This window comes from Petaurus breviceps, unplaced genomic scaffold, assembly GCF_028583685.1.
Source record: "Petaurus breviceps papuanus isolate PSGF00001 unplaced genomic scaffold, PetGlider_PUasm1.0 189, whole genome shotgun sequence".
Lineage (NCBI taxonomy): Eukaryota > Metazoa > Chordata > Mammalia > Diprotodontia > Petauridae > Petaurus > Petaurus breviceps.
This window is the reverse complement of record NW_027185809.1, coordinates 6526644-6538052: the sequence shown is the minus strand read 5'-3', so window position 1 is coordinate 6538052 and position 11409 is coordinate 6526644. Positions and strand designations below refer to the sequence as shown.

General features: G+C 44.2%; 1 protein-coding gene across 8 annotated transcripts in view; it reads right to left on the bottom strand.

The window, feature by feature from the left end:
- Positions 1 to 4293: 4293 nt before the first annotated feature.
- Positions 4294 to 11409, bottom strand: part of JADE2 (jade family PHD finger 2) — a 196068-nt gene continuing 188952 nt past the window's right edge. For all 8 annotated transcript variants that reach the window (XM_069091849.1, XM_069091848.1, XM_069091853.1 and 5 more), the window contains one exon: positions 4294 to 9665. In XM_069091849.1, coding sequence (XP_068947950.1) covers positions 8785 to 9665 — 881 coding nt within the window. In that variant the 3' untranslated portion in view covers positions 4294 to 8784. The remainder of the gene's footprint in view (positions 9666 to 11409) is intronic.

The following is an 11409-nucleotide window of genomic DNA, read 5'->3' as shown; positions in this document are numbered from 1 at the left end:
ATGTTAAAACTTTGTACCTCTCCAACAGTAGCATCATGGACAGGGCTTCCTATCTAATAGGTGCTTAACAAATATTTAAGTTTATACACATGCACACGAATATGCAAATGTTTTTACATACATTCATACACACATACACACACATATATACATACATACATACATCTCCTGAGCTCTACAAGGGTAGGGACTAAGTCATATTCATTTTTGTACTCCCAATGCCTTGTATCTACTAGGCATATTTATACATGTTTAATGAATTGAAGCTTATTTTATTTTAGCCTGCTTGCTCCTTATGTTAAAATTTTATCTCATTGAGGCGGCCAGGTGGCTCAGCGAGTAAGAGCACCGGCTCCAGTGTCGGGATGACCTGGGGATCAAATCCAGGCTCAGATACTTCTCGGGGACTTAGCAACATACCCAGAAATAACTGGCCGTGTAACCTTGAGCAAGTTACTTAACCCCGACTGCTTTAAAAAAAAAATTATATCTCATTCTGGTCCCCCTGACACTCCCCCCTGCCCTCCCATGCTGCTTCTAGTCAGTAGTATAACATAGCAATAGCAGGAATGAGATTGCAAAGAGGAATCTAGCAGTCATGTTTGTCCCAAAGATCAAAGGAACATCATTTGCAAACTATCATATATTAACCAAAATTCACATTTATAGAATATGTGCTAAATCAGGGGAAGCCATCTAGGTCTTGCTGTCAGGGTCTATTGGTCCTGTGATATGTAAAGCTCAGATAAGTTGCAGACATTCACATTCAGACCAACAGGGGTATTTGGGGTGTTCAGGAAGACGAGCCTCTCTGGTCTGAGAGGACTTGCTGAGCCCTTTCAGGGCTGTTCCTTCACCTTTGGTGTCCACCTGATTCACCCAGCTCTCACCTGACTCCAAGAAGCTATAGCATGCACATGACCACACCCTGGTAAAACCTTCATAATGTCATGGCAGACAAGCTAAACCAGGTTGCGGGTAATCAACAAGCCTCCAAAACCATTAGTGCATTAGAGGGATGTCTACCTCCAGCATGTGAAGACTTGCCCTGATGGAATGAGCAGAAGAGAACAATTTGTTCCAAAAGCCATGAAACTGGCTAAAGCAGAAACTGTGGAGTACTTAGGGCTTGGTCCGACATCGAAGACACCGAAGTCATACACTGCGTCCTGGGCCATCATCAGCTGTCTTGACTTGGGTCCTGCTACTGGACTTCAGTGACTCAGGAAGAGAGTGAGGCTGATGACTTTGTGTGATTGTACCTCACTTAAATCCAATTCACAAGCAAGTCAAGACATCATCCGCAATGTCATTGATGGGTCCTCTTTGAAAATGAACAAGACCAGCAGAACACTACATGATACTGATAATTTTGAGATGATGTGGATATGTTAATGAACTAACCCCAAGGTGGCACAGGTAAGAGGTAGTCTGCTCCCTCACCAAAAGCCTATAAAAAGGACCTTAAACTCTTGACCTGCCCCCACATTCTTCCATCTCTATTGGGTCTATGCTGTTGAGTGCTCCCAACGCTACTCTATGGTTACATGAGCTACATTTTCTGTGACTTTCCCCCTCTCTATCCTCTCTCTTACTACAGCCTGCCTTTCTCTATCACCCTATCCCTGTTCCCAAGCTCTCTGCTTCTGTATCAACCACTGCCTTTCACTGCTTGTCTCTGTACTTTCTGTGCCATTTGCCTCAAAGCCTCTGTGCCTTATTAAAGTGTGATTTCAGCCTCACCTCCCACTGCCATTGTGGTTTTTCCTGGAGAGTACCTAAAGAACTGGGCATGCCTGCCCTATTTCATGATTCCATCAATTAGCAATTCACTTCTTTTCACTATTTCATCTCTTCTTTTTCTGTTCAGGAGTAAGAGGGAGAAAACCCCAGCCATGTAAAAAGAGGTCATAGGATACTAGCAATGTCTCCCTCGAATGACTGGATGTTGTTGTCAATAGAGGACGGAATTGTAATAAACTCAGTAAATCCAACTTTCTAAGTGGCCTTGGGCTCCCTTCTTGGTCTCTGGTCAAATCTCCAGGTGGCTAGGTCACCAGTTGCAACCAGTCACCAGCTGATTTCTGTGCAAATGAGAGGTTAAATTTCCCTTCATGCTTCATAACACAATTGATTTAACAGGTAGGATGGGACCCAAGCTAGCTTTTGTTCTCAGAAACCGTATTTTCCCATGGGAAGCAGAGTTGAGGGGTCTTCTTCTCTAAGGTCTTTATTAAATGAGGTGGAAAAACTCAGATAAATGGAAGGATTTGGATTAAGGGTGGGGAGTAGGCCCCAAACTAGGCCTTTCTCAGAGCACTTAGGGTGTTTTTTTTTTCTCATTCCTGAGTCTTTGTCTAGTACTACAGATAGAGAGGCAGTTAGGTGGTATAACAGGTAGGCTTGGAGTTAGCAAGACTTGATTTCAATCTCAATTCAGACATTTTTCCAACCTGTGTGACCTTGGGCAAATCACTTAACTTCTCTGTGCATCAGTTTCTTCATTTGTAAAATGGTGGCCAGACTCAATGCTTTCAAAGTTCCCGTCTAGCTCTAAATCTATGATCACATGGCCATTGTCTATACAAGACAGGTTAGCACTCCCTTATAGTTTGGATCGATTTCTTCTGTTCCCAGCACTGTCTGAGGGCAGGAACTATGGCTTCCTTCATTAAAGTGTAGCCAAGCAGTGACAGGCAGACAGTGAGAATCAGTACTTTTAATTACTGATAGAAAGCAAAGGAGGCTATGGCGGTACCCCACCCTCCAGGAAACCTCAGCATTTTCTCCCCTACAACCTGACCCAAGGCTACTCTGTGAAGACAAAGGATGTGAAATGCCGAGTCTACACCAGTCCCAGTTCAGCTGCTCATTGGCCTGTTCCTTTCTAGAAAGATGTGGTGGGATAGATGATCTCTAATGTTCTTTTCAGTTATAACATCCTACGGCTTTAAGTAGATGAAATATTAGAAAGCAGACCCTAAGCTTTCCTTTTCACATCTATGTGGCCAAAGCTTGAAAAACTGTACTGAACGGATCCAGTCAAAATAGTATGAAATGCACTCTCCAGATGAACAGGGACGTTTTCCTTTGCTCCACCTTTAACCTTGGGATTCCAGGACCCTGTGTTGACATGTACACTAACTTGTACTCTGCTTCATGTTGTCATCTTATGGAATTCACTTCCGTCCTCTCATCACAAGTTTTCCCTGTTTCTTCTGTTGCCCCTTTCCTGAGATCTATGCTCTCATTGCTACCTGATTAGATCTGAGGACAAAGGTTAGCTTCTGCCTCATCTCACCTGCTCACCTGAGGGAATTCTATGCCTGTACCTTTACTAAGTTTCTGGCAGTTGTACCTTCAGAAGTCATAAGGGCACAGGAGAGTTTGGCTATTTGCCAAAGATGCTCAGCAGCAGGACTTCCCCTAGTTCCACAAAGCCCACCCCAAGTGGGTGTGTCTGGGAGGGAGGACCTCAGATTTTTAATAAAGGTTTGTCAGAGGACACCCCATGAGTTCACGAGCAATCCTGGTCATTCCCCACCGATAGGTTTTTCCAGTCCTTGAGTCTTAGACCTTAGATTTTGGCCCAATCAGATATTGTTCTTTCAACAAGAGCTTGCTAGGAGTTCATGTATTTTGGGTCTATGTAAAAAAGACAACAGCAATTGCATCAGATGACAAGGGCATTGATGGCTACCCTTTAACTGAAACGAGTGTATGTGCCAGGTGATGGGTTCTCTAAGGCAGGTAGCATGGCACAGAAGAAAAAAGTCCCAGGTCTAGGGGCAGCAGGGTGGCACAGTAAGAGTGCCAGCCCCAGAGTTGGGAGACCTGGGTTCAGTTCTGGCCTCAGATACTTAACACCCACACAAAATAACTGGTCATGTAACCTCGAGCAAGTTACTTAACCCCGATTGCTTTAAAAAAAAAAGCCAATGCAATTGTAAAATGAAGGATTCGCAGGACCATAGGTTTAGAAGAGACCCAACAGGCCACAGAATCCAACCCTCATTTTTTTTTTACTAGTGAAGAAACTGAGACACGGGGAGGTTGTGACATACTCAAGGTCACAGTGTCAGAGACAGGATTTGAACTACATCTTCTGGACTCCAAGTCTGGTGCTCCATAGCTTCTGAGGGCCCTTCAAATGCTTTGGATGACCCTGTTCTAATCACCACCCGGTCTTTGACAGGTCCTGCCTGTGAATGAGTTAGTCTCTTCTCTAGTATGGAGGGGCATCAGCTCCCTTGGAAGCCTACTGACCACATAGACACTACCCAGATGCTGATGTACACAGAAAACATTGCTTTATTGACTGCATTTGCCAACACACTGAGGAATGCGAAGGTTTTCCATAAGCTATGGGCCGTGGTCCCCATGTGTATTTAAAGCATACACGGAATGTGAACATGATGGCAACGCTGGCAGATAGCATTATCACAAGGCAACACAAACAGCATGCATTACATGGCCACACAGAACAAGTTGGGTACATTCTATTGCTTTAAGGATTGCCTAACATGGAAAATGTACAAAAAGGAGAAATAGGTCTTTGCATTAATGAAAAATACATTTTTTCTCTACAAAGGAATCTTTCTAATACAAGAAAATAAATATTGCAACATAAGCCAAAAATAATTTAAAATTGCTCTTTTCAATATATTTTCAATATTTCTCTTTTATATTAACAAATGGCACATCACTTTCTTTGAAACAAAGAAAACAGAAGGCTCTCCTCCTGTGACATTCATCTCATTTCCCATCACTGATGTGGAGCGGAATTTCTTTATGTTAAATGGAATAGTTGGTGGGCATTTCCTTAAAGAACAACCAAAGGTGACATTGTCCCGATGACAGAATGCTAAACCTGTTGGGGCTTCGCGGCTCAGGCCAAGGCCAATTTGCTGAGCAGGTCCTGAAGGCACTCCCCCAGAGCCCTGACTCACCTGCTCTTCAGACCCAACCCTTGGTAGCAGCTCAGTCAGGACCAAATAATGGCTCATTTGCTTTCCTAGACAGACAGATACCCAGCCATCCATTCTGTAGGAACCCCAGTCTAGGCCACAAAAAAGGTTTTAAGTAAACTCTTGATGATAGCAGTGGGGTGGGATGGGGGGCCCACAGGACACTGTGATACTCACAATTAAGTGAGTCCCTCTGACTCACCTGGTATTCACATACACATATAAATCCTCCCCCCGCCCCACCATGTCTCCTCACTCTTACCCCCTTGAATCTTGGTGTGGCTTCTTAGAGGATACAAAGTCCTTTATAGTGCAAACATTAACTCTTGCAGTTCATACAGTATCTGAAAGTCAAAGCTTATTTAACAAAATAAACCATTCAAACCTCTGTTTTTTAGTTCATCCCAAAATACATTTATAGTACAAAAAATATTTTCAAGTTTTTCTCACCTGGGAGGAATATAGAGGAGAGTGTGTGTGGGGGGGGGAGTACCAGGCTGAAGGTCCCTGGAGTGGTATAGTGGAGCAGCTTCCCTGGGGAGGGAGAGGGGGCAAGTGAATGTGAGGGGGTGATAGACTACATGACAGGAGTACAGCATCCCACCCTGGCCAATGTGAATTACCGAAGGGCAGGGCCTGTGATAACCACTGACTTGAGTTTCTGGCACTGGGAACTTCGACTCTGTAGGTAACTGGGTACTGGGGGCCTTTTGCTTACAATTCAGGTAAAACTACCTGCTCCTTTTCCCCTACTGTCCCAGTTTATTCCCGGATTCAACCTTGCTATGGGAACGACCATGTTTTTGTGAGAATCCCCCTACCACAATGAAGGGGAGACCAAAAGAACACAACATTCAACACTAACAGCAGTCATGAGAGAGAAGGAGAAAGTGCGTCCCCTGCTCAGAGTCAAGAAACTCACTTGTGGCTGAAAATAGAGGCAGAGGGTGTTTTCAGAAGCCCTTCCTTCTTGCTGACGTGTTATTCAATTCCCTAAATGTTTTCTTTCATTTGATAACTTCATTAAGTTAAAGTAAGGCAAAATAGCTGACTGGCTTCTAAGAACAAGGCCATGCTACTTGAGTTTGTTTCAAAGAACCAGGCCACTTGACGTGCGAGCAAACCACTGTCTGTGTCCCTAGTACCTTAGGGAAGTATGCCGCCAATCTAAGGCATGGTACAAATTCTATGGTTTGGCCTAATTCTTTCCCCACCTCTCTATACTCCTCCGTCCATCAAGTTCTTGGGTTTATAATAGCTGAGTCTCCCAGATCATCCAAGGAGAGAATTGGCACTCAAACATAACACCCCACTTCTCCCGGCCCCCCAAGCAGAGAAGCATCCTCTAGCCCAGAGCACCCCAAATCCCTTGGAAATCCAATTCTCCTCTACAACCCCCCTCCCCCCCCCCCCCACAAAACCCCAAGCTACCTAGTGGCTAATTTTGGTTGTTCTTTAAGTCTGTCCCTTTTGAGTGTCTGGTATGGATCAGGCAAGAGATGAGGCTGCAGACCAATGAAGCTGTGTACAGGGATTTGTGTGAGATGGTTTGCTAATCGTAGCTGAACTGAAGTACACGGAAGCAAGGTCCATTAAAAGGCAGCAGATTGATTATTGTTTTGACTCATTATACTAGGATACGGTACTAATGCCTACCAAGCCTGTTGAAGATAAAACTAAATCCTATTACTGTGTTTAACATTATCAGAACACACTGAACCTTCTGAATCCATTAATTCTCTCTCCTAGATTCCACAGAAGTTGGAGACCGATTTGCACTCCAAAATTTGTCATTGTTGACTATTTTTTTGGCTTTAAAGACCCATATGAAATTTACTTAAAGGCCAACAAATGTGTAGTCAATGCACACTTGGTGGCAGGTTTGCTGAGAAGAATCAGGATTTAACCGTTTCTCCAATTGATCGTCACTCTCCTGGTTTGTGGGTGAACCACACCATTGGGAACCAGGACTTTTTCTTCACTGGTTTCATTGTCAGTTTCTCCCCATCCTGTGAGTCTGAGAAAGTTCTGAATGGACTACGCCAAGCATCAGAAATCAAAATACCAGGGTCTGTACCATTCCAGTGGCAAAAAGAAAGAAAGAAAAAGCATCCTCTGCAGAAAGCTTGGATTCTGATGCCTTGGTTACATGCTACGAACGTATTTTTAACTCCTTTGTTGCCAAATAGCTCCATTTCTAAAAAAAAAAAAAAAATAGATCCAAGTGACCAATTTCTGGGTCCAGGCTGTGCTGCTGTGTTATTGTCAAAAGATTCTTTGGCATCCATAAAATTATTCAACTGATTCATTTGACATTTGCAAGATTCTTGTTTGAAAAGTTCTGGTTTTGCCAGTTGAAGAAGTGTCCCAGGTGTAATTCTTAAAAATAAAAAATTAAAAAAAAAAGTTTCACTGAATTTTGTTGTTGTTTTGTTCCCTGAGCTGTCAATCACCCTGGGGTCACTCCAATCAAATACATTAGCGCAAATCAACTGTGACCTTGGAAGCCAGAACTGAAAAGCATGGGGTGGATTACGTGCAAACACAGAAACTTGCCTGACTCATAGGTATCATCATGGGTTTTTAAAAAACTTTTAAGGCTTAGAAGGGGCATTTCTACACATGAAAATCTTGTAGGTTTTAGAATACTGACTTCAACGAATCAACCCTCCCCTTTCTATTTCCCCAAGGAGTTCGTAGGCTTGTAGGTAGGAGCATTTTTACAAAAGAAACTGAAGGAAGAAACCTGTAGTCTTAATGAGATTGGAAACTGCTACAAGGCCAACGATCTGATTTGCTTTCCAATGCGCAGGACATGGACTACAAGGAGACTTTAGCTGTCACCTGTCCCAGGAAGGAGACTTTGCTTTTACAGTTAGCATTCAAGTTTTAAATGTTTATTATTTTCCTGTTTTGCAAAGTGAATGCCTTGACCTTTTCCCCCAGCCCCCTCCCTGGTCCCATTTGACTAATGGATTCACCTGAGTAAATGTCTCTTGAAGCCAAGGGCTGGGAGCCCTGCCCGCCCATGGGATGTGTTTTACCTCTGATTAATTCCTATGGCCACTCAGGCACAGTGCTGGGAGGAAAGGGGTGGCTGGCCGAAGGGTTTGGCCCTCAGCCTTGGCATGGAAGCAGATTGAACTGGAAAAGGTGAGAGGAACGAACTGACAAGGCTTCTGTTAAAGGAGTGTTCTCCCCCACCCTTAAGTGCTTTCTTCAAATAAGCTCTTTGTGCTTTAGAAAAGTTAGTTCTGTATTAGGTTTTGCTTATTCTACTTCCTTGGGTGTTGGGGGGTGTTGCTTTGCTGTGGAGAAGGGTTCAGCTATACCCCTGGAACCTGACTCCTGACCCAGCCTTTGGACTGGGTGCTGAACCCTGGGCAAAGCAGGAAATGAGTTTACTTGTCTTTGCCTTGAAATAATGCCCATAAGACTGTCATCCCTGCAGAAACAATGGGTACTGGCAATATCAGACCTCTTGTTATTGATGCCTTGGGTGATCCCAGATGGGGCCGGAACCCCCAGTCCCTGAATGCCCGTGTCTGGCATTTTGCTTCATTTGGTTAAATTATTAAAAGGGACGACTCTTGTCACCCAGGTCAGGGAAGTGGAAGCTTTTATGTCCTATGTCCCGCATACAGGAGAAAAAGACAACGGTGCTCAATTTTAAACTATATATATAAAACAAATGAAAACTCCCACCCCACCAAGAATGGAACCCCTTTGTTATATGATACCAGGCAGAAATTGAAAATGGCAGTTGTAACTGGGTTTAGGCCTCTTAAGAACTGTCACAGTTGGTTATCTGGTTGAGTTAGGATGCCAAAACGCTCATTCTGACTACCTCCTCGTTTCCTGAATCCTTCTGGCTTATCTGAACCCTGCCACTCCCCGGCTCCGAGTCAGAGTCGCTCATTTCTGCATCGGAGAAGTAGCCATCAGTCTCATTGTCAAAGTGCAAGGTGACCTTTGGCCTTTCCCCGACTGAAGGTCTGTTCATTGCCTCGGGCTTTGGATTCGGCAGCTTCCTAGTCTCTTTGCCCTCCTTTGGCAATCTGAACCTCACTACTGTTTTTGGACTCCCCAGTGAGCCAGGCACTTGAATCGGGCTGTTAGTCTCAAGCGGAGTTGATTCTACAGTCTCCTTGTCCTCGTGCGGGAAGCTCCTTGAGCTCGCCAGGACGCTGGAGTCGTGGGCTTTGGGGCTGGGAGAGTGGTGAGAAGGTCCCCTTTTTGGAGTCTTCCGAACTTCCCCACTGGCTCCTTTGCGATCTGTAGGTGTGTTGGCTGTCCCACGAGTGGCTTTGCTGTTCCCCGAGTCGTGGTTCAGGGGTTTCACGGTGTGGTCTGGTGGGGTAGTCCGCTGGCCAGAGTCCTCTGGGTGGTCTGAGAGCAGGGAGCCCAGGCTGTCCTTAGGGACCTTCTTCTTATTTGCTGGCCTTGCTTTGCTCTGGGCCTTCTTGGTGGTATCACTATGCTTGAAGGGAGACTTTAGGGAATGGTCCATCATGATACTCAATAGGGTCTCTTCATCCTGGAGCAGCTCCTCAGAGAGGAGCCCAGATGTGTTGTCTTCATGGTGCCCATTGTTCAGGGACCACTCACTCATGGCCATGTTCTCTGTAGTGATCTGCACCGACTGAGCCAACCAGCTGTTGAAGAAGGTTCCATCGATGGGGAAAGACGTGGACAAACCTGTGAGGATATTAACAGAAAAGGGAAGTAAGACTTGAGTGCTTGATGTGTTGGGGTCACAAAGCTTGGCCTGTCTTATTCAGTGTGGCAGGACCTGGGGATCCCTTTAAGAAAACCTCTTTTGGGTGCTCCTCAAGAGGGGAAATGGAGTTGTGCAAGTTATGGCATGAAATCATTCCACTTGAATCTGCTCCTCTGACTGGCCTTGTACCAGGTACTCCCCATCTTCCACCCCCCTGCCCCTGTATCCCTTTCCTGCCTCCCTCTGTGGGTGAAGTTGCCCCCTTTAGGTTGTCAGCTCCTTGAATGGACTGCCATTTTATTACGTGTAGCCCCAGCACTTACTCAGCACAGTGTTTGGGATACAGCAGTACCTTAATAAGTGTTTATGGGATTGGAATTTACTGAATGTGAATAAATACTACTGTGTTTCAAGATATGATAGAAATGGTTTCAGAGAAACCTGAAAAGGATGGTATGAACTGATACAGAGTGAAGTCAGGAGAACAATTTATACATTAGCAACAATATTGTAAAGACAATGTTGATTGGGAACTCCAGTCAATGCAATGACCAGCCATGGCTTCTGAAGACTCATGATGAAACATGCTGCCTCTGTCCTGACAGAGATAACGAACTGAAGAGTGAAGTTGGAGACCTATATATATATATGTTTACATACATACACACAAACACACACATATAAATATTTATATGACCTTACTTTTCTTCCTCAATTGGGGTGTGGGTCGGAAAAGAAGGATTTTCTTTGATTAAAAAAACATGTAATTAAGAAAAAAGAGAAAATCCTTCTTTTCAAGGTTTAGTTTGTGGCCCACCTCCTCCTTTCCTGTCTATCCCCAGCCTTGTTCACACTCTCTGTAGCAATGAGGCAGCAGGGTATGGAAAGACTTGGAATAAGGAAACTTGGTTTGAATCCTTGGCTCCAACATATTAAACTACTTAATTTGGGGTTAGTCACGAAACTCTTCCAGACTTGGTTTCCTTACCTACAAAATGGCAACAATGACAGGATTTTTTATGTTCAGAATAACAGGAAGTATATCTACAGGTGAGGGTAGATAAGGAAGGTGCTCACCCAGGTCTGACATATTGTACCTTCCCATTTTAACTCATCATTCTTGTCCACCAGGTGCTAATCTCTGTTGTTTATTGGCTGCTCAAGGATTAGGAGCATCCTGGGACAAATCTCCAGGTGCCATGCTCCAGTTACAGCTCTACCCTATTACCCACATGGTTTTGTGAGCAAAGGTCACTGTGGACATCTAAGTGTTTGAGAAAGGGGACTCCTTATTATTTGGTTCATATACTATTTGCTATGCTTAGATACCTTTTATTGTATCTCTATTATTTCTTTAGCTAGATTATATGTGGGCTGGGATTGTGACTTTTACACACACACACACACACACACACACTCACCCCTCTCCCTCATAAGCTAATGTAATGTTTAAAAATGTTAAGTTATTTTTTGGGGCACCTAGGTGGTGCAGTGAGTAAGAGCGCTGGCCCCAGAGTTGGGAGGACAGGGTCGGTTCCAGCCTCAGATACTTAACACCCATACACACACACACACAAAAACTGGCCATGTAACCTTGGGCAAGTTACTTAACCCTAATTGCTTTAAAAAAAAAAGTTATTTTTAAAGAAAAGCACATTTCTTTTGTGGTAAGGTCTATATACTTTACCTTCCATCCTAAAGCTGCCCAGAATAGGTTTCCTT